This window comes from Panthera leo, chromosome E2, assembly GCF_018350215.1.
Source record: "Panthera leo isolate Ple1 chromosome E2, P.leo_Ple1_pat1.1, whole genome shotgun sequence".
Taxonomy (NCBI): domain Eukaryota; kingdom Metazoa; phylum Chordata; class Mammalia; order Carnivora; family Felidae; genus Panthera; species Panthera leo.
Window position 1 is genome coordinate 10,629,857 of NC_056693.1, and position 22,657 is coordinate 10,652,513.

At 53.5% G+C, this 22,657-nt stretch overlaps 2 protein-coding genes and 1 long non-coding RNA gene across 8 annotated transcripts in view; all 3 read right to left on the minus strand.

The window, feature by feature from the left end:
- PNMA8C (PNMA family member 8C) overlaps positions 1 to 18,043 on the minus strand; it is a 31,327-nt gene extending 13,284 nt beyond the window's left edge. The window contains exons 1-4 of one of the 6 annotated variants that reach the window (XM_042918975.1): positions 17,148 to 18,043; positions 15,860 to 16,175; positions 14,871 to 15,092; positions 14,551 to 14,769 (exon numbers count right to left, since the gene is read on the minus strand). In XM_042918975.1, the coding sequence (XP_042774909.1) occupies positions 17,149 to 17,766 (618 nt within the window). In that variant the 5' untranslated portion in view covers positions 17,767 to 18,043 and the 3' untranslated portion in view covers positions 14,551 to 14,769; positions 14,871 to 15,092; positions 15,860 to 16,175; position 17,148. Of the gene's footprint in view, positions 1 to 14,550; positions 15,093 to 15,859; positions 16,176 to 16,898; positions 16,982 to 17,147 lie in introns of those variants that run through there. The other 5 variants (XM_042918972.1, XM_042918976.1, XM_042918973.1 and 2 more) reach the window with 5 other exon arrangements.
- CCDC8 (coiled-coil domain containing 8) lies at positions 1,299 to 3,606 on the minus strand. The gene has a single exon (XM_042918970.1). The coding sequence runs from the start codon at positions 2,891 to 2,893 to the stop codon at positions 1,475 to 1,477; it is 1,419 nt and encodes a 472-aa protein (XP_042774904.1). The 5' UTR covers positions 2,894 to 3,606; the 3' UTR covers positions 1,299 to 1,474.
- A 3,656-nt stretch (positions 18,044 to 21,699) lies between the features above and the next one.
- Positions 21,700 to 22,657, minus strand: LOC122208188. Its single transcript, XR_006197147.1, has 3 exons — positions 22,606 to 22,657; positions 22,346 to 22,499; positions 21,700 to 21,902 (listed from the first exon to the last, which is right to left on the minus strand). It is a non-coding gene; the product is annotated as an uncharacterized LOC122208188 (long non-coding RNA).

The following is a 22,657-nucleotide window of genomic DNA, read 5'->3' on the forward strand; positions in this document are numbered from 1 at the left end:
CGTTTGCTGGTTTTCCCTGGTGGAGCTGGGGTTGGGGGACACAGAGAGATGCCCGCCAGTGCCCACGGGGCCTTAGCAACCCAATCTCTCCCTGATTATAAGCGCCAGTCACAGCCCACTACATGCTACGCCGCAATCCTGCTTTTTGGACTGTTTCTATTGCAAAGAGTTTTTTTTTAACGTTTATTCATTTTGAGAGACAGAGCGCGAGCGGGGGAGGGGCGGAGAGCGAGGGAGACACAGAATCCGAAGCAGGCTCCGGGCTCCGAGCTGTCAGCACAGAGCCCGACGTGAGGTTCGAACCCGCGAACCATAGTGATCATGACCGGAGCTGAAGTCAAGGACGCTCGACGGACTGAGCCACGCAGGCGCCCTGCAAAGCGTTTCCGATGTGGCCTGTGGCCAGTCTGCCCGTGGGGATGTTGGTGGGGCTTAATGGAAACAGATTCCTGGGCCGCACAGCCACCTTCAGCGAATCCGCAGCTCTGGTGTGAAGGGCCCCGGAATCTGAATTGTGGACAGGGTCCCCTTCTTCTCTACCTTGTAACCAGGGTCAGGTGAAATGTGTAAATTGCAGGCCCTGGGCCCGAACCCAGGGGGCACAGCCGGGGGCGGGGGGGGGGGGGGGCGGGGAAGGGAGGGAATGGCCCACAAAGCGACATAAACACAGGTCACCATCTTAGAGGGTGGGACTGGAGGGGACACAAGGGAGTGACAAGATCACCCTGGCGCATTCCTCAGTGGCCAGGTCCAAAGCCAGGAAAAGATCGCTTTGTAAACATTTTTATTTGCATGTTGGCTTGCGCCCATTTTTTAAGTTCAAGGAGGCCGTCAATGCTAAGTGCGCAGGCAGAAAGGAGAGGGGGAAGGGGGAGGGGAGGGAATTTCTCCCCAGCCTTTCCCCCCCTCCCTTTTTTTTTTCAAGCCAAGCACCTAAAGCTGCATATGAGCAAGTTCAGATCATAGGTGATGCAACTCTTCCCCATGGGTCTCTTTCTTTACATTCTTTGGGTGTCCAGAAAGAGTCTGTATTTAAAAACGCTCAATGCATGAACGAATTTTAGCAAGAAAGAGGGATGTGGGGTAGAGGGGGGAGGTCCATGGCCTGGCCCTTGCTTCACCTCCATTTTCTTTCTTTCTTTTTTTTTTAATTTTTTTTAACGTTTATTTATTATTGAGAGACAGAGCGCAAGCAGGGGAGGGGCAGAGAGAGAGGGAGACACAGAATCCGAAGCAGGCTCCGAGCTGTCAGCACAGAGCCCGACGCGGGGCTCGAACTCACAAACCGCGAGATCATGACCTGAGCCGAAGTCAGATGCCCCACCGACTGAGCCACCCAGGCGCCCCAACCTCCATTTTCAAGTACGGAGGCAGGAAGAGCGTCTCCATCCAAGTGCGGGAGAGGAGGACCGTGCCTTGCGTGGCCGAGAGCGTGGCCGGTGGCGGTGTGGTCCGGGGCACCCCTGCCCTCACCTCACAGCTGGTCTTCTCGTTCTCCCTGCTCCGCTTCTGCTCTGGCCTCTGCCCTCAACACCCTAAGGCTCCTGGCCTCGCCTGCCCTGGGGACTCTCTCCGGCAGGGTTGGCAACCGAGGAGTGTGCCAGAAGGCTCTCCGCCGCTTGCGAAACCATGAGAAACGTCCAGGAGTCTGGAACCTCACTGTCTTGACCTGTTTCCGGGCCCTAGCTCCCTGGGTTGCCCCTGTGGCCACCCGGGCAGCTGAGGCTTCAGCTTCCTGGACAACTGGGGCCTCTGCCCTCTGATTATCTGCAGCCCCTTCCCTCTGATTATTTGCAACCTCTGCCCTCTGGACAGCTATGGCTTCTGCCCCGGGATTATCCTCAGCCTCTGCCCCCTGGACGGGTATGGCTTCTGCCCTCTGATTAGCTATAGCCTCCACCCTCTGATCGTCTGCAGCCTCTGCCCCCTGATCGTCTGCAGCCTCTGCCCCCTGATCGTCTGCAGCCTCTGCCCCCTGATCGTCTGCAGCCTCTGCCCTCTGATCATCTGCAGCCTCTGCCACCTGAACTGTGGATGCTGCTGCCTCCTCCCTCCTACGACGGCGGAAAGAGGCCCAGTTGATTCTGGGCCTCCATCGTCTTGGGGCAGTCTCGGGCGCCTGGCCGCCTCCTGCGTTGCCCACATTATCCCCCAGGCTGGCCCTGCCTGGCGCCCATGCCCCGTCCCTCTCCACCCTGGGAGAGGCCTGCCGGGCCTCGCCCACCTCGGGGCTGGACCTCGGTGCCCAGCCCTTCACCCTCCGCTTCAGCTTCCCCCAGGACACCTGGCTGACATACTCTCGCCACCTGTCCGCCTTGGACAGCTGCGGCCTGGGGTTGTCCTCAAACATGGGCACCGGCAGGTTCACGCGGCGGCGGGCAGGTGGCGCGCTGGGCTTCTTCTCCCCTCGCTGCAGGAAGGCCTCCACCAGTTCCTCGTCATCCCCGCTTTCCAGGTCGCTCCCCAGAAATTTGCTGCCCAGGTAACTGACAGGCATCTTGCGCACCCTCCTGCCGCGCCCCGGGCCGTTGTGACCCTTGTCGCCCTTGCGTCTGGAGGTCTCGAAGTCACTGAACTCGCTGTCGCTGGCGTTGCTGCTGTCATAGGTGCCCACGACCAGCCGCGGGGGAGGGGTCACCATTTGCGGGACTCTCCTCCTCACTCGGGGCTCTTTGGGCTTTTTGGGGGGCTGGGGCGGGTGTGGGGTGCTCTTCTCGATGATGCGGGCCACGTCCTCCAGCGTGCGGCCTTCTTCCTCCAGAAATTGGGTCAGCCGCTCCCGAAATTCGGCCTCCTTGGTGGCCGGCTTGGAGATGACCCTCCACACGCCCCCGGCCAGCCTGACCTCCCGGGGGATGAGCAAATAGTCCACGTCCTCGCCGATCTGCAGCATCCCCACCGTGGAGTCCTCCTCCCTGCGGAACACCTTGCCAATCTTCTTAAAGGTCCCCACGGGTTTCAAGGCTTCCACGAGGACATCCAGGTCCACGTCTTTGCAGACATCTGGGACGCTCCACAGGATCAGGCAGTCGGGGGATGGGAGGAAGCCCCAGGGGAACCAGCCCCCCACGTGGCTTTTCTCGAGGGTCTTTAAGATCTCCAGGGTGAAAGCTGGGGTGGGGGCAACGACCCCAAACTACAAGTAGGCCTGGGTCTTGGGGGTGGGGGGTCCCGGCCGAACTGCCCGGAGGGTCTCACCTCTCCAGCCAAGGAGGAGCCAGCCCCTCCTAACTTCTCTGCCCAGGACCGAGTCCAGTCTTGGTCAAGGCCGGCTCCCCACCAAGGACTGGCGGGAATCAACCCCGGGGATGCTTACGTGGGCCGGGGGTGAGATGGGTCCTGAGGCTCGAAGCCCACCGGCCAGCTGCGAACGCGGGGTCCGGGCTCCGAGTTGGGGCGCACGGGCTGCCCCGTGGCTTTTCCTGCCTCGGGGACTCGCGTGCAGCTTGGGAGAGGACTTCGCAGACAAAGACGACTCAGCCGTGGCTGTTCAATATGGCCGAGGCGCTCGGAGGCCGCAGCCCAGCCCCCCGGGAGGGTCTCCCGCCCCCAGGCAGGCAGCCACCCCCGTCCAGGCTGACCTTGACGCGCCTACAGCCTCCCAGCCCGTGCGCTCGGCACCGAGGAGCGCGCGCGCGGGCAGGAAGTTCCTCCTCGCTCTCTCCCCGAGGGTGAGGCCCACCTTCCCCCTTCTCATCTTACACTCCCCGACTCGGGAAGACTGACAGGGGGGCTGTCCACTCCCTTCGGGGCGCCCTCGCTCCCCTCCCGCACAGGGGTGTGGCCGCGCTGCGGGCCTCGCTGGGGCCGTCGCTTCCCAGCCGATCGCCCGCCGAGGCCCACGTCAGCACCTTTCCCCAGAAAGGCGGCAGTTCCCCAACCTGCCATTCTAAACGTGCGGGTTCCAGCCAAGCCCTGGAAGGTGGGTGCGCTAACGGGGCAGTCCTTTTGAAGGCCACTGGCGGTGTCCGTTACCCTTTTGCACCATGGGACTTTGGGTACCTGCCATGCGTCTTGGCGCAGAAATTGGTACCAGGGCCTTCTTGTGCCAGCCTCCAGCGTGGGACTCCGCACACAGTAGGGGCTCAGTAAAGATGTTCGGGTGAATGAATGGACCTCAGTGTTCATCAGGAGGGACTGGCCCGGTTGACTGGTTCTCCCAGTGAAATACTATGCAGCCACGTAAAAAGAAGTACCTAGTGGAAAGAAGGGTGGTCAGGTTTCCTATGTCCTAGGTACGGTTGTAGGTGTTTTCTACGAATCAACTCATGACATCCTCGCTGTAACACTATGATGCAGGTAGAGTGGTGATGACTCTGATTTTATAGCTGAGAATGTAAGATCCCTGCCTCAAGGTCCCACTACTGGAAACGATGGGACCTGGCTTTGAATCGGAAACAGTATGATGTGTGTGTGGGGGCGGGGGGGGGGGGGAAGGACCTAGGTGTGTGCATGTACTCCTCACAGGGACAAACACTGACAGGGGCTCCTGGGTGGCCCAGTCGGTTGGGAGTCCAACTTTGGCTCAGGTCATGATCTCACAGTTGGTGAGTTCAAGCCCTGCGTCGGGCTCTGTGCTGGCAGTGTGCAGAGCCGGGAGCCTGCTTCCAGTTCGGTGTCTCCCTCTCTCTCTCTGCCCCTCCCCTGCCCCTGCTCACTCTGTCTCTCTCTCTCTCTCTCTCTCAAAAATAAACATTAAAAAAAAAACAAACACTACCAACAGTGACTGTTTCTGGGAAGGGAGACCGGGGATCCCCAGAGGTGGCAGAGACCTGCATTTTTTACTCTATCTTCTTGCTTGAATTATTGCTTGGATTTTTAGCTGTCAGAAATGTTCAAAAAAAAAAAATGTTCACTAAGTTAAATTAACCCAAAGGTCCTCAGACTCAGACGGACATAGTAGGTCGGGATCCCTGGAATGTGGGGCCCAGGATGTGCCCCACACAGGGGGCCCCACTCAGGGAACTCTGAGGCAGGTAGCCGAGCACGAGTACGCATCACGGTGGCATTGGTAATAGTAACATTTAACTTGCGTGGAGAGTTTCCTTGGAAGCAGGCACCCTGCTGAATGGGCCCAGAATGAATTCTCAGAGCTACAAGGTCACCGGACCCTTGCAAACAGCTCCTTGCTTCCCTCTCACCGCCTGCAATCCTCCCCAACCCGGCAGCTGGAGGGATCTTTTAACAACTTAAGTCAGCGCCGTCTCTATTCTTTCAAAAATCCTCCAGTTTACTCAGTAAAATCGAAGTCCTCACCACCGTCCACAAAGCCCTAGCACACCTCCTCCGCTTTCCTTCTCTCCTCCTCGCCGGCTCCATCACCTCCAGACACACCTGCCTCTTCGCTGTTCATCAGAGACACCAGCCTCAGGGCCTTTGCACTTGCTGCTCCCAATGCCCAGAATGTTATGGGCCCACCTTCTCTTGGCAATTTCCCTCTGCTCAAGGTCATTCTACACTCCCCTACACCTGCCAAATATAGGGTGGCCTCTACCCTCTCCAAGGTCCTTCATCTCAGGAATCCTTAACCCTTTCTTTGAAAAGAAATGTTTTTTAATGTTTATTTCTGAGACACAGCATGAGCGGGAGAGGGGCAGAGAGAGAGGGAGGCACAGAACCCAAAGCAGGCTCCAGGCTCTGAGCTGTCAGCACAGGGCCCGACTCAGGGCTTGAACTCACAGACTGAGAGATCATGACCTGAGCTGGTCAGTAGTAGCTCAACCGACTGAGACACCCAGGCGCCCAACCCTTCCTAAGTGCTACGGGTCGCATTTCAAGATAAAGTTTTTCAGTGCATAGAATTGCGTCCACTGGGACTCCTGGGTGACTCGGTTAAGGTTCCACTTCCGCTCAGGTCATGATCTTGCGGTTGGTGACACTGAGCCCCGCATCCGGCTCCGTCCTGACAGCTCAGAGCCTGGAGCCTGCTTCCGATTCTGTGTCTCCCTCTCTCTCTACCCCTCCCCCGCTCGCATTCTGTCTCTCTCCCCAAAATAAATAAACATTAAAAAAAAAAAAAAGGAATTACATTCACTGGATTACAAAGGAAACCAATTATAATGAAATATACAATCTGTTTAAAATGAAAAATTTCAGCAATAGTTAAAAAAAAAACCTGTGAAATAATGACATAAATACAAAGTGTAAAAATGAACACATGTAATTAAAAAAATTTTTTTTAACATTTTTTTTTTTGAGAGAGAGCGAAGGGGGGCGGAACAAGTGGGGAAGGGGAGAGAGCAGGAGACACAGGATCCGAAGAAGGCTGGGAGCTGTGAGCACAGAACCCAATGTGGGGCTGGAACCCACAAACCGTGAGATCACGATCAGAGCCGAAATCAAGCGTCGGCTGCCTAACCGATCTGAGCCACCCAAGCGCCCCATGAATACGTGTGATTGTATTTAACTCACGACGTGGGATTTTATTTAATTCTTGAAGGAACCAGGCAGATGTGTAGAGAGAGAGGGAAGGGAAGGGAGATGCTCGGCGGGCGGGGGTTGGTGAAGATCTCCGCGAGGCCTGTGCACAAGCATTGGCTCGTTCGGGTTGTTTTCGCCTTTGCAGAGCCAGGCCGTTGGGCTTTGCCGGATTTTCTCGCTCACACCAGCTCCTTCCCGGCGGGCGCGCTCAGGCCCCGCCCAGCCTCCCACCGCCCCGCCCCTCCCTGGTGCGAGGTTTGGAGCCTCGCGAGCGGTCTCCCCGGCAACGAGGAGACGCGCTCCGCAGCGCGAGTGTGCCCACGGGGGGGAGGGGAGGGCTGGGGCGGCGGGGGCGGGGCGGAGCCTTTTCTAGGCTTCATCTCCTTTCTCTAGGCCCGATTCCCCAATCAGCCTCCCTGAAAAGCCACCCGAAACTAAGAATCCCGAGGCCCCCCCGTTTGAGAAATACTGGTTTAAGAATCCAAGTCGGAAAAGTCAAGACTTGCGAGCGGAATGACCTCTCGCAGATGAGACATTTGGTTTCTGTAATTGGTAAAAAGCTTGAGGGCGGGGGTGGGGGGGGAGGGAAGAGGAGGGAGGCGAACGTTATCTTAGAAATGAAAACCGCAAGCGGTCAAGGCTCTTGCAAAAATTGCCAACCCTGGGGCACCTGGGTGGCTCGGTTGAGTGTCTGACTCTTGATTTTGGCTCAGGTCGTGATCTGGGTTCGAGCCCAGTGCAGAGACTGCTTGGGATTCTCTCTCTCTCTCTCTCTCTCTCTCCCTCTCTCTCGTTCCTCCCCCGATTGTTCTCCCTCTCTCTGTCTCTCTAAAACAAACTAAAAAAAAAAAAAAAAAAAGAAGAAGAAGAGAGAAAATGAAGTTAGAGAAAGGTATAAAATGAAAAACAAGTCTCCCTCTGCCAGCCTCCGGCCTCCCCCTGCCCCAAAGTAACCACAGTGAAATACCTCTGTACTTTTCAAAAAAAATATAATTATTATAAATAAATAATAATAAATAAAATATAATAAAATATAATATATAAAATATAAAATATAATAAATAAATAAATAAATAAATAAAGCTTACATGTGTAATTTTAGAATTTCCCCCGGGGGAGAGTGGATTTTCCACATCATTCTGAATTATTTTTGTCATAGTACTTACCACTTCCTAGTATTTTCTTATTTATTTGTTGCCTCACACTATTAGAATACATGCCCCGTGAGGGGTGGGCTATTTTTCTAGTTTGTTCGCTGTTAAATTCTCAGAACCTGGGACAGTACTGACAGGTGCTCAAAATATTTAAAAAAATTTTTTTAAACGTTTATTTATTTTTGAGTCAGAGAGAGACAGAGAGAGAGAGAGACAGAGCACAGCGAGGAGGTGGGCAGGGAATAAGAGAGAGGGAGACACAGAATCCGAAGCAGGCTCCAGGCTCTGAGCCGTCAGCACAGAGCCCAACGGGGGGGGGGGGGGGGGGGCGGGGCTCCAACTCATGGTCCATGAGATCATGACCTGAGCCGAAGTCGGACACTCAACCGACTGAGCCTCCCAGGCACCCCAGGCGCTCAAAATGTTTGTTGAGTGAATGAACGAGAGGATTGCACCAGATCTATTAACTCTAAATTTTGCTTTTTTCACTTCATAGCCTGTCTTGAAGCCTTTCCGTATCTGTGTATGCAGATCAATCTTGATTTTCTTTTTTTGTGACAACTCCCCCCTTCGTCGGTATGCCCGAAAACAGGGAACATGATAATACGGATAATTACTCACTTTGGACACCTACGTTGTCTCTGTCCCTATGCATTTTTTTTCTTTTCCTCCTTAGAACCCCTCTTAAAGTATTTATTCCCATTTTTCTGATGAGAAAAGATGAGGCCAAAGAAAGCCACACAGCTAGTAAGTGACAGAGCCTTGAAACACTCAGGTTCCTTACGTTCCACCCCCTGTACCTTTAACGGCTCCTTTATTTTCTCAGTTGCCTGTGGTAGGTTGGGGATGGGGAACAAGGTTGGTGGGCAATCCGTGAAGACTTCCTCCCCCACCGCCCCGGCCGCCCCAGGTGACATTTGTAACCTTGGCACAGTCACTAGACTTGTCCTGCGTCTCAAATGCCCAGAAATCAGATCCCTGTCTGGGGTGAACAGGATGTTAGTTACCTACAGTTTTTAATCAATGGGTTAATTGACAAGACGTAGTAGGTGCTCAACAAACAAAGCAGGAAGCAGCCTTGTGATCCCCGTTCTGACCACCAGAACCAGCCACATATCGGGCCACCCCTGGCTCTCCCCTCTTCAACCCAGAATCTGGAGCTTGTTTGGCAAGTGTAGAAGCAAAGCCAGCAGTTAGAATAGCTGTACTTTTGAAAAATCATTCATTCATTCATTCATTCATTCATCCATTCACCCAGCACGTTTCTCTAAGGCAGTGATTCGCAAATCTGGTTTGCACATTAGAATCACTGGGGAGAGTTTTAGAAATCACTCAATTTCCCGAGCTCACCCTTTTGGATCAGAATATCTTAGGGTGGGGAGCGGGGTACTGTGTTAAAAAAAATAATCTCCCTGGGGCGCCTGGCTGGCTTAATCGCGTAAGCGTCCAACTTCAGTTCAGGTCATGATCTCAGGGTTCGTGAGTTTGAGCCCCTCATCAGGCTCTCTGCTGTCAGCGTGGAGCCTGCTTCGGATGCTCTCCTTCCCTCTCTGCCCCTCCCCCACTCACAATCTCCCTCTCTCTCTCTCAAAAATAAATGAATAAACATTTAAAAAAATCTCTCCAAGTGACTCTGACAGAGGTGATGGTTGGTGGGGCTGGGCAGAAACAGGAGAGGAACTTGGAAATACCACACAGCACCTGCAAAGAGCCACGTTGGACATTAGGGTTTCTCCCATTTGAGCAACATAGAGGGACCCTTAAAAGAGGGGTGGGAGTTGCAGAGATCTTGTAATAGTTTGAATAGTGGCTACCGACAGATTTCCAGTCCAAATCCCTGGAATTTGAAATTGTTACTTTATTTGGAAAAGGATCTTTGCAGATGTAATGAAGGATTTTGAGATGAGATTACCCTAGATTATCTGGGTGGGGCATCAGGAGTATCCTTTTTCTTTTTTTTTTTAAGTTTATTTATTTTGAGAGAGAGAATGTGAGCAGGGGAGGGACAGAGAGAGAGGGAGAGAGGGAGAGAGAATCCCCAGCAGGCTCCGCGCTCCCTACAGAGCCCAATGCAGGGCTCGAACTCATGAACAGTGAGCTCATGACATGAGCCGAAACCGAGAGTCCGTCGCTTAACCAGCTGAGCCACCCAGGCGCCCCAGAAAACGCCAGGAGCCACCAGAAGCTGGAAGAAGGAAGGAAGGATCCTCTCCTAGAGGCTTCACAGGGAGCTCAGCCTCGCCGACACCTTGGTGTTGCACTTCTGGTCCCCAGGACCACGAGGGAATAAACTGCTGCTCTTCTGAGCTGTCCGGTTTGTGGTAATTTGTTACCACAGGCGCAAGGAACAAATCTAGACCCCGGCGGTGTGGCGGGTAATTCCCCAGCCTCGGATGAGGCAAATTCCAAATGAAAACATCCACGTTTTCTTCTGTGACCTTGTCTTTCAAGAACCATCATCCCCGAAGTGAAGGTGTTACCGTTGTAGTCTCCTGACCCCCAGAATCAGGTACGGGTGTTACCTGCTTCTGCGACTCTCTCAAGAATAAAGAAACATTAAAAAAAAAAAAAAAGAAAAGATATGGAAGACTCAATCACCCCCCAGAAAGTTCCTTAGTGTCTTCCGTGGCATCCCCCTTCTGCCTACTCCCAACCACGGATCTGATTTCCGTCCCTAGAGGGTTCCTTTTTCAGGAGTTTTCTTTTTTCTTTTTCTTTTTTTTTAATTAAAAAACTTTATTCTTTTTTTTTTTTTTTTTTTGAGAGAGAGAGAGAGGGGGTGGGGAGGGGCAGAGAGAGAGGAGAGAGAGAGGGAGACACAGAATCCAAAGCAGGCTCCAGGCTCTGAGCTGTCAGCACAGAGCCCCACACAGGGCTCAAACGGACGAACCATGAGATCGTGACCTGAGCTGAAGTCGGACATTTAACCGACTGAGCCCCCCCCCCCCCCCCCGCCACCCCGCCGCCAGGCACCCCCAGAGCCTGTGTTGTTTTTTTTTTTAATTTTTTTAAACATTTATTTATTTTTGAGACAGAGACAGACAGAGCATGAACGGGGGAGGGGCAGAGAGAGAGAGGGAGACACAGAATCCGAAGCAGGCTCCAGGCTCTGAGCCATCAGCCCAGAGCCTGACACGGGGCTCGAACTCACAGACCGCGAGATCGTGACCTGAGCTGAAGTCGGACGCTTAACCGACTGAGCCACCCAGGCGCCCCCAGAGCCTGTGGGTCTGTATTCTCTCTGCTGCAAAGAAACTGTGGCATGGGTCATATTAGCCCCACTTTACCAATGAGGAGACCGAGGCCCAGAGAGGTGAAGTCACCTCCCTGAAGGCACACAGCTAGTCGGTGGCAGAGTCAGGATTTGAACCCAGGTCTGTCTGCGCAGCTCTGAAGCCTTGGACACTCTCTCTGTCATGTGTCCCGTTGATGCTGGGGGCGCGAGTCAGGTACTGTCTCCCGAGGGGTATCACCTCGGTGTATTCGCTACTCTGTTCGGCTTCCAAAGCAGCCGCTTGTCATTACCCAGAGACCAGATTGTCTTCTGAGGAAGCTGGGGACACATTTAGTTCAGGAGTCTGAGATGTAAAACCAGGCTAATGCGTTCTTTGTCCGTGCGGAACACAACAGTCACCAGACCCAGGATCCCAGTGGCCAACGCTCAACAGCTTTCTCCCTCTTAGCCGCTGTGCTAAGTCGTTTACAGGTCTGCATGGGTACACTCCTCCCCACCCTTGGGGAACTAAGTTACCACTACCCCCATTTTATAAGTAAGCAACCTGAGACACAGGAGGTCAGTGACTTGCCCAGGCCCATGCTCTGGGAAGCGGAGGAATCGGGACTTGAACCCAGGCCATAAGTCCAACTCTGTTCTTCACCGTACATGGGACAGATGCATCTGCTTCCTGAACTGGCAGGTTGCCTAGTGAGCCAATGCGAGGAATTTCAGATTCAGTTCCACTATTGACGTGCATAGATATTTGTCTGTGTTCTATGTGTGTTATCGTAACAACTGTCTTTTATTTTCCGTATTCTTTTTTAATGTTTATTTATTTCAAGAGATGGAGAAGGGGCAGAGAGAGAGAGAGAGAGAGAGAGAGAGAGAACCCCAAGCAGGCTCTTCGCTGTAGGTGCCGAGCCCGACGTGGGGCTCGATCCCACTACCGTGAGACCATGACCTGAGCTGAAATCAAGAGGCAGATGCCTAACCGACTGCGCCACTGAGGTGCCCCTGTTTTCCGTATTCTGCCGCTCTGATGTCTGGGGCCTTGCTGACTCTTGAGGGGCTGCCCCGCCGGGGTTAGGAAATTTCTAGAGAAAGTAAGCAGTGCCGGCCTTGGAGCATGTTCCTTAAATGCAAACCGACCAGACCAGAGCCCACACCCCCACCTATGTCCTTTATCAGGCCCTCACACTCTGGCACCACCCACCTGCTCTGTTCACCCCAGGGCCAGGTCCCGGACAAGAAGGGACAGCCCCCACACCCCAGAATCTGCTGAAATTATTCAACCTAACCAATCATAAAACTGCTTACCCTGCCTCACCCATTCCTTCCCGCAGAAACCACAATAAAAGCTCTTGCCCACGGTTTCCCCTGCTCTTCCCTCTGCCTCCTGACCAATGCTGGTGTTTCATCATATGGCACCCCATGGTGTGACATGTCCCATCCTCTTGATAGAATATGGAATGTAACAAACTATCTTTTCTTTCTTTCTTTCAAAAAAAATTTTTAATGCTTTTCATTTTTGAGAGACAGAGTACAAGCGGGGGTGGGGCAGAGAGAAAGAGAGACAGAGAATCCAAAGCAGGTTCCGGGCTCTGAGCAGTCAGCACAGAGCCCGACGTGGGGCTCGAACTCACAAACCAGGAGATCATCACCCGAGCCGAAGTTGGACGCTCAACCGACTGAGCCACCCAGGTGCCCCTAACTATCTTTTCAATGACAGCCATCTCCTTATCTCATGGCTTTACCGTTTCTGAATGAAAATACAACCTATAGGAAAACAGTCACACCTGTATATGCATTTCTTGAGTACCTACTATGTGCCAGATACAGTGCTGGGCCCAGAGGATATAGTGGGCAACGAGATAGACCCAGCTCTGCCTTCTGGGAGCTCATAGTCTTACAAGGAAGACTGGCATTCAACAGATCTATACAAATAAATTAATCACCATCGGGAGACATACCAAGCCAGAAAAATACAGGGGAGCTATAAGGAGATACACTAAGGGGAACAATCCATCCTGGGGGTGGCCTGGAAGGCTTCCTGGAAAAAGGGACCTAAGGGGTAAGAGTCAGTGGGAGTCATACAAGAGTGTCCCAGGCAGAGGCAATAACACGGGGCAAAAGTTCTGAGGTGGCTAGGAGCGTGTCTGGGGATGGCTAGTGTCGTCAGATGGTGTGCTGAGGTGGGCGGGTTATGAAGATGTCGAGCTTCTTTCTGAAGGGGGATGGAAGTCAAGGAGGAGTGTGGGCAGAGGAGTGACCACACAGACAGATGTATCACCTTAGAAGGATATGACAATTTCCAGAAAACAGAGGGAGCCCAGCAGCGAGAGAGCGGGGAAGAAACACCCCGACCTCTCTCTCTCCTCCCGGCCCCCCTGCCTCCGCTGCTGCCTCCCATTGGCTGATCCCATCCGGAAGTCATGAAAGGAGCCCGGAAGTCCAGGCAAAGGAGCTTGGGTAATGTAGTGCAGGGTGGTCGGTCTCCCAGGGCGCAGAGCAGGGTGCAGGAGCACAGAGAGGCAATCTGGGGAACCCATGGGGAATCACCAGCGCCAGTCCCATGGGAATCGGATACAGCTTGGCCTCTCCAAGGTTCAGAGCCCTCCTTCAGGATCCGTGGTCCTCAGGGAGCACTGTTGGAGGAGCCGCAGAGAGACCCAGCCCTGCGTCAGGAGCACAGACTGTCCACAGAAAGACCCGGGCTTTGGTCCTTCTTGAGCTTTCCTGTGTGGTTCTGGCAGGTCACCTAACCTGAGCTTCGTTTTCCTTATCCGTAGTGTGAGTAGTACAACTCATCATCCCTAACCTTCTGAGGTCCAAAAAATTCCGAGAGCTTTGCATCACCCCTCCCCCCACCCCCCAAGAAGGAGGAAAACATTTAGAGACAAGATCTAGGAGGACAGGGGGCTAGTTATAGTCTTAATTTATTTCTGTTAATGTCAAAATCCTACATTTCCCTGCAGAACACTAATATAATAGGCTTGATTATGGGAGGTGCCCAAACCTGTCCATGGGGTGAATTACACAGCATAAAACGTGGACACTGTCTCACTTTTCTGAAATTCCTGAATTGCAACTCTCTGAATCCTGAAGTACCTCTGGCCCAAGGGTTTTGGATAAGGGATTGTGGATCCATAGTGCCATACCTTGGGGGTTGGGAAGATACAGTGAATTAATGAGTACTGAAAACTGGGCACAGTCCCTGGAACACAGCCTGGATCTTGTTTTTATCCCAGATAAACCATTTCACCTTTTCCCTCAGCCCCTGGGAGCCACTGGGAGAGAAGAGCGTTGCGTGTTTTGTGTTCCGTTGGCCATGAGATAGGATGACGCCCCTTACAAAAAATCATCCAGCCCTGGAAAACTTCAGGCAACTCATGGACGCAGTTTTCAAAATGCTTTTTTTAGGGGCATGTGGCTGGCTCAGTCGGTTAAGCGTCTGACTCTTGATTTTAGCTCAGGTCACGATCTCTCGGTGGTGAGATCGAGCCCTGCATCAGGCTCTGCGCCCACAGCCTGCTTGGGGTTGGTTTTCTCTCTCTCAGCCTCTCTCCACGTGCGCGCTCTCTCTCAAAATAAATAAACTTTAAAAAAAAAAAGCCCCAAATGTTGTTTTGGCAGCTAGATTGTTTTTCCAAATGAGATCTCCCATGGATTCCCCCCACATATCAAAGAGCATACTGTGTGTGCATCCGAATACGTTTATTTTACACGTTCATATTTGTACAATAGGGCCTGAGCCGCAAAGAACGATGAAGCGTTTTAACTGAACCCGCTTTCGAAAATGGGGGTTTACAGAGGCCAGCCGCAGGCTTCTCTCAGCCAGCGTGTCCCATCCCCTGGGGAATTTTCGCTCAGGATTTGCTGTGTGCCAGCCATGCCTCGAGTCACAGATAACTGGCTTCAAACCGTAACAGTTCTGCACAACCGCTTGCTTCGCTCTGTCCGGAAATTCTTCCAGAAAACCTTGAGAAGCGGTAGATTCGGTTTCAGGGGCAACGTTGAACGACCACTCAACGTCGTGGATCACAAATATGAACGGTGGAGAGGAAACACGTGAAACTCACAATCAGCACAAAGAAGAGCCCTGACACTGCGATAAGACGGTAAGAAATGTCACACTGTCCCTTGTTACGATGCAATGATTGTGCCTTGACGGGAGACCAGCATGCAACAAACAAAGGTGCCTGAGGTCTGTGTAGCATTTGTTCCAGTTGGGACTCAGAGGAAAAGGAAATGGTGAACACAGTAGAAGGATACACTGTGAGTGGCTTTGCCCAGGCTGGAAACTTACAAGGGCGGAAAAGATCAATAGAAAACTACAAACTTCTAGACCCTAGATGCACTTGGCAAGAAGATCAAATACACACGTGGGGAGGGCAGGGAAATCTTTACACCAAAAAGGGATGTGGAGGCTGCTGGTGCAGAGTCAGCTTGGGGAGTTTACAGAAATCAGAGTCTTTCGGGTTTTGGGTTGTCACTGCAAGCGAACTCCAGAAACTCCTTCGGTCTTGACACTTGCTGGGAATGCAAGGACCTGAGAGGAATTTCTGACCGCCTGAGGGTGGGTCCTGCACCCTGCACCTTGGCTGCCAAGGTGAAGGGGTGGGTAGAGAGAGAATCTCCACCTCTGGGCTCTGCTAAGGGGGCCACGGGGGCAGCCCCATAGAAATGAGAACAGAGGCTGGATGCTGGAATTCAAGGACATGACTGATGCCCACCATAGTAATACATTGGGGGGCTGGCTCCACTATTACAATTCGGTAGGTAAGAATCTGAGCCTCTGCGTGTGTGTGTGTGTGTGTGTGTGTGTGTGTGTGTGTAGATTGCATTTAAAAAAAAAAAAAAAGAAATTCTGCTCAACCCTTGCAAATCCCTGAACCAATGGAAGTTTACAGACTCAAAGGTCAGACGTCCCCGAATGAGAGCTCTGTCTCCCCATGGACATTTGGATGTCACCTGACTAATTTTGTTGTTGTTCTTCACCGTCACGGGGGGACTCAAGGTTCATGTTGTTAATCGATAACCCTTGAAGGTGACCTCTTTAATTATTTACCTCCTTTTGGACTCTTTCCTGGGAGTCTTGCCTTTTGCTCTGGAGAGCCGAGCCCCCCCTCTGCGCAAGTCAGAGCTTCTGGAGGTGGATCTGGGGAGACCCACGTCCCAAGCCCAGGCGCCAATCAGAGCAGAAGAGTCCCCCGTCTGACCATCCCTGTAAGGGACACCGAGCGAGTACAGAACAGCGACAGCTTTTGAGAGTCAAGCGCCAGAGCACGGAGCTCCTCAGGTGTGGCGAGCAGGCATCTCACTTTGTCAGGCATGGTTTCTGCTTGCCATGTGTAAAACAGGGGTGGTCCACCCTGGACGACTTTCTGCCAGAGGCACATTCAAGGTACATCCTTTTAAAAGACAAAACAACAACAACAACAACAACAACAACAACAACAAAACCAAAAACAACCCCCCCAGCAAACCAACCAAAGACCAAACGAAACTGCTGAAAAACCAAAATGGGTCTAGACTTTGCAATGGTGGGATTTCCAGCAGGGCTGAAAGCCAGAAGGTTCTGGGTGTCTTCCTGGCAACACATGCTTCGCTGTCCCCCAACCTCAGCCCACAGAGAGGGGACGGCGGTGCTGAAGGGGACAGTGGCCTTTCCCCAGAGCAGGGAGCTCCCTGACACGTTCCTCCTTCTTGGCTTTTCCTCAATTCTGGCGCGAGACCTCTTGCACAACCTTGGACTCCCGGGCCCTGTTTCTCCTCTTCCGTTTCCTGTAAACACCTGCTCACGCGAGGTGGGGGAGGGGGAGGACGGCCCTCCGTCTCCAGGGAGAGAGGCGCTTCTGGGCTCGGCCTGCGACCTCGCGGCCGCTCCCTTGGGGTCTCCAGGTTGTCAGACGTTGTTGGAGGGTCTCTGAGACCCTTCTTCACCCAGAAGTTACCCTCGCCCCCTCAAATGATACCCCCGCACATCCCCAGGTGTTCCCCCCACACTTACATGTTGCCCCCCCGCTACGCCCACATCCCGTTCATACTCAGATGCCACCCACCCATCACTCGTATGGTCAAGCGACTCAGGTGTTCCCCGCACCTACTCGGATACTGAATTGGGAGTGTCGCCAGGGCAAGGCGTGGGTCCGTTTGTTCCCGGCTGCATGGCCAGTGCCCGAAGCTGTGCCTCGGACCCCGTGGGTGCCCAGAAAACATTGGTTGAGTGAGTGAGTTTGCGCAAGCAAATATTACCTACATCCGCTCAAACGGCACCCGCACCCCCTCAGATGACACCCACCCCCCGCTCTGCCGCGCCCTCCCCCCTCCCCGGGCCCGCGCCCTCCCCATGTCACCTCACAGCTTGTCAGATGCATGGTGCCTTCGCCGGTTTTTCTTATGCTTCCTCTTGCCTCTCTTGTCATCTCCAGGCTTGCTCGGCTTCTCCGTGGAGTCCAGAGGCGGCGCCGCATCCGCCCCGGCGGTGGCCCCAGCCCCGGGCTGCTTCTCCCCGGCCCCGGGGGGCGCGCGGCACTTTCTGGCAGGTGGCTCTCTGGGGCCCGTCACTGCGGGGCACAATTCCTGCCTCAGGACCCGGGCCACGTCCTCCACCGTCCTGCCCTCGCTCTGCAGGAAGAGGTTCAGCTTGGTCAGGAATTCAATGTCCTGCTTCCGGGGCATGTAGACCACCCTCCACAGGCCGCCCTTGCCCTTGATCTCCCTGGGGATGACGGCATAATTGAGGTCCTCCGCCAGCCTGATGATGGCTGCCTTGGACCTCTCTTCTTCCAGAAAGGCCTTCCCAGCCACTTCGAACTTGCCCAGAGGTCTCAGGGGGGCCCGTATGATGTCTTCGAATTCCTCGTGGTCGCAGTCTTCCGGGATATCCAGGATCATCAGGGACTTGTAACTGTCCACCTCCAGAGCCTTGCACCCGTGCTCCAACAGGGCGATGTCCTTCACCCCGAACAGCATCCTGCCCAGCTCGCGGAGGCAGCAGTATGCCCGCTGGGGCACCCCCGAGCTGCCTCGGGGATCCGGAAGGCGATCCAGGATGCCACGATCCCCTCGCAAAGGCTGAGCCGGAGACAGGCCGCAAGGGGCCCGGTCGGTCCCTCTAGTCGACGAGGCCCCTGGCCCTGCCCACAGGGCCCCGGCGTCCAGGTTTCTTGTAAACCTCCCCCTGAGGGGGCTCTCGGGAGATCCCGGGGACTGAGGCCGAGTGAAACGGAGGTGCCGCCTGCCAGCCGGCTGGGGGCTCCCCCCCCCCCCCGCCTGGGCAAGGCCGCACCGAGGAGGGCCCGGAGATGCGCTGTCCTTTCTTGCGGACGGTCTCCAAAGGTCTCCCCGGCCCTGGCGGTCTCAGCAGATCTGGGAGGCCGGATCTCCCTGGGGTTGCTGCCACCGGGGTGTCGTGGGTGGGGGGCCCAGAAGGTAGGCTGGCTGGCCCAGAGGCCGCCCTCAGTGCCCCGTGGCCCGGAGAAGACAAGGATGTGGCTGTGGCCGCGGCACTTGTTCCCGCAGTGACGTCACCGGCTCGGGCGCCCCAGAAGTCTCCATGGCAACCGCTAGAGCATCGCCTCTGCCATTGGCCGGGGCCAGCCGCATTGAAATCGGAGTCGGAGGGGGTCATTCAGGGGTGAGGGGTCAGCCCCCTGCCTTCAACAGCACCCTCCCTTCTCCTTGGAGAGAATGGCTGATTCCAGGGAGAGGGGACAGAGGAGATACAAGGTTATCCCAGAGCATCTTTTGGGGGGGGGGTGTCGAGAAAGTCAGGAAATGGCCAAAGAATGAGGAGAACAGGTGGAAGGACCGAGAGCCAGCTCGGAGGGCTCCCGCTGGCCCCATCTGGGACAATTTGAGCACCGAGGTGACAAATGAGACCATAACCCCCTGATAAAATCAGAATCCAGGAGTCTGTGTAGACACAAACACGTGAGTAAATGGGAAGTGTGGTGGAGGACCGTGGGCTGTACGTTGGCTCATATAAAACTTAGGGACCAGGGGGGGATTCTGTTTCGGATTCTGTGTCTCCCTCTCTCTCTGCCCCTCCCCCGTTCATGCTCTGTCTCTCTGTCTCAAAAATAAATAAACGTTAATTTTTTTTTTTTTTTTTTTTTAAACTTAGGGACCAAAAAGAACATAAGTCTCTTTACCTCGGAATGTCTTTGAAGGACACACCCACTGCAACATTCAGGGCACCGCACTGGCCATTTTCTCTCAAAATGGTTCAGGAGGGAAACAGAATGCTTTGTGCCCCACTTGCAACTTTCCTGTAAGTCTGTGATTGTTTCAAAATATATACATTCTTTGAAACAGGCTCCAGGCTCCGAGCTGTCAGCGCAGAGCCTGAGGCGGGGCTCGAACCCACCAACCGTGAGATCATGACCTGAGCCAAAGCTGGATGCTTAACAGACCGAGCCACCCAGGAGCCCCTCAACTGTATTTTTAAAAAAGAAAACAAGAGGGGCCCCTGAGTGGCTCAGTCCATTAAGTGTCCGACTTGGGCTCAGGTCAGGATCTCCCTCCCACCCCACCCCGTTCCTGAGTTTGAGCCCCTGCATCAGGCTCTGCGCTGACAGTGAGCCTGCTTGGGATTCCTTCTCTCTCCCTCTCTCTCTCTCTCTCCCCCTCCTCCACTTGCTCTCTCTCTCTCTCTCTCTCAAAATAAATAAATTAATTTAAAAAAAGAAAAAGAAAAAGAAATGGCTTGCACATACGATCACCTTCACAATGTCCATTCGCCCCCCTCCCCAGCCCAGTAATAAAAGCCATAAAGTTTGAGTTGGATTGACTTCCTCCGAACCCCCAGGTCCAGACTGGGCCAATAAGCTTGGACTAATCATCATAATCCCACCCCCCTGCCACAGTGATTGGTTCAGAAACGGTCACCCAGGTAACCCAGGCCTAAGCCAATCAGCGTGTTTCATCCCCCAGCTCACAGAGATTGGTTAGGGGCTGGATGCCTCAACCCGGTCCGATCAGAATGAAGTTTAGGATTAAAACAATTATTTTTATGTTTATTCCGTTTTTTGAGAGGGGCAGAGCGTGAGCAGGGGAGGGGCAGAGAGAGAGGGAGACATGGAATCTGAAGCAGGTTCCAGGCTTCGAGCTGTCAGCCTAGAGCATAGAGCCCAGGAGAGGGGGCTCGAACCCACGAACTATGAGATTATGACCAGATACACTCCGCCAGGGGCCCTCAGGTTCTTTCACGTCCTCGCCAACACTAGCTACTGTCAGAACTTTCCACGTGGGCAACCTGGGTCTGGGGAGTGGAGTCTCGTTGTGTTTTTAACTTGAATATTCCTGATGGCCAGTGACGTTGACGATATTTGAGAGAGAGATAGAGAGCGAGTGGAAGAGGGGCGAGAGAGAGAGAGAGAGAGAGAGAGAGAGAGAGAGAGAGACTCCACACTGTCAGCACAGAGCCCAGTGCAGGGCTCGAACTCATGAACCGTGAGATCATGACCTGAGCCGAAGTCAAGAGTCGGTCGCCCAACGGACTGAACCACCCAGTCGCCCCTTGTTTGTTTGTTTTTTTAAATTAGATTGTCATCTTTTCCTTATCGATTTGTAGTTCTTTATGTAATCTGCATATTGTCTTGATTGTTTGAAGCTGACCGGACCTGGACCTTCTGTAACTCGCATCCAAAATGCAGCTTTATTAACACAGAAAGAGTCACGAGTATTTACTGCATACAACCTTTTGCTTTGTCTTTTTCACACCTTGGAGTTGTCGTGGCCACGGTTATATTGTAATATATGACGTGGGCACAATATTGGGCTGGCGTGTATTGTGCGATTTCTCTCTCTCTCGCTTAAGTTTCAAAGACACTTCTCCAGCTCTCAAAGTATTTCCCCCCCCTTGGTCACCCTGGGAGCAGACTGGACAAGTAGAATGTGTGAACTTGAGGGCAGGACTGGCGGGCACCCCGGGGGTGACCCGGGATGTGAAAAGTCCTTTCACTGGAAATCAACCTGAACTCCAAATGTGGCCCCTCCGTGAGACTTTAGACCCAGCACCTCACAACGGCACCCTCGTCCACCCGTGAGTGTCCACACTGAATGATGGGAGTGTTACGTCAGCGAGAACGCGGGGTGGCACCTGGTGATAGGATGACCTTGGACAACGTCTTGGCAAAGGTCCATTGTTAGTTGGAGGGAATCGTTCAGGTCCGAGGCCACCGACGGCAAGCCTCAGCCTGGGAAATGGGACTTCAGGCCGGTTTTAATTTGGCTCGGTCTACTTCTCAAAAATTTGAATCGATAGCTAACTTTTCAATTCCCAATTCAGACGAAAAGACAGATTTCTGGCTTTCCTTCAAAATAAGAGAATCTGGGGGTTCCTGGGTGGCTCCGTCGGTTAGGCGTCAGGCTCTCGCTTTCGGCTCAGGTCATGATCCCGGGGTCAGGGGAGCCCCAGACGCCGTGCTTGGCCCCATGCTGGCCGTGGAAACTGCTTAAGATTCTCTCTCTCTTGAGGTGCCTGGGTGGCTCCGTCGGTTAAGTGTCTGGCTCTTGATTTCAGCTCAGGTCATGATCTCACAGTTCATGAGATCGAGCCCCGTGTCAGGCTCTGTGCTGACTGCACAAGCCTGCTTGGGATTCTCTCTCCTCCCCTTTCTATGCCCCTCCCCGGCTCACACACACTCTCTCTCTCAAAGTAAATAAATAAAACTTTAAAAAAAAGAGAGAGAGAGAGTCTCTCTCCCTCTGCCCCTCTTCCCTACTCGCATGCACTCTCTCTGTCTCTAAAATAAAAAAACAAATGCCATCACAAATACTATGACTAAATTACTAAAACAGTTTCTAGTACTTTTAACATTCACTGGTTAACTTCTGTATCAGTCAGGATAAATTAGGTTCTGCGGCTAGTAACAGCTAAGCCCCCACATCCCGGTGGTTTGACATAAGAAAGCTTTATGTTTTTCTCACCGGCAAAGTGCAAAGTCGGCTGTGGGTCCAGGTGCCTCTCGGGACAACCTCCTTCGTGCCGTGGTTTAGTGACCCAGGCTGCTTTGATCTCCATGTCACGTGTGTTCCCATGGTCACCACAGCAAGGGAAGAGAGAGCACGGGGGACGCACTCGAAGGAGCATCCGGACGTTTCCACTGGGAGGGGACACAGGTGACTGTTGCTCTCCTTTCATTGGTCAAAGCAAATCACAGGACCACACGGAAACTTCAAGGGCGGGTGGGGGAGGGAAGGTGCCATCACCCATGGACCCGGAAGTGCAGGGCACTTGGAAATAACAGTAACACAGGAATGCGCCCCCATCCCCCAAAACTCTCATAATGTGCCCGGCACCAGGCTAAGCTTGGCACATGTATCTCATTTTGCAACAGCCCGATGACATGGATACTATTAATGTCCCCAATTTTATAGTCAGGAAAACTGGGGACCAGAGAAGTTAATTCAGTTACCTAAGGCCACACAGCTAATGAATGGCAAAGCCAAGGGCTTCCTTCTTCAGCGCCCTGACTCCTGGGCCCAAACATCCGACCTCATACAACATCACGCCGTCCCCTGAGAAAAGGGGGTCTGGGGGTGTCACCTGGCTTCGTTCCTGCTCTTTTCAGGCAGTTGCTGTGTGATGTTGGGCAGGCGGCTTTCCTTCTCTGGACCATGTGATTTTGTTCTCATTTAGCCAAGCTGGGTTTACGCATCTCAGAATTCCTTTCCCCCAAGTGCCTCTGGCTTAGAGTTATCTGCAAGAGAGATTTGCATGGGATTTAGGTGGCAAGATGGGCATTACGGAGGGAAGGTCTGCGCGAGCCCCAGGCCCCGCAGAGGTTCCTGCACGCTGTCACTGACCTGCCGGCTCACCTTGCTGGCCTGGGCCACCCTCAGACCTCAGCTCCACCTA

Bases quoted from the DNA above. Each gene is read 5' to 3' on its own strand.
- CCDC8 (XM_042918970.1), bottom strand. From the start codon at position 2,893: ATGCTGCAGATCGGCGAGGACGTGGACTATTTGCTCATCCCCCGGGAG.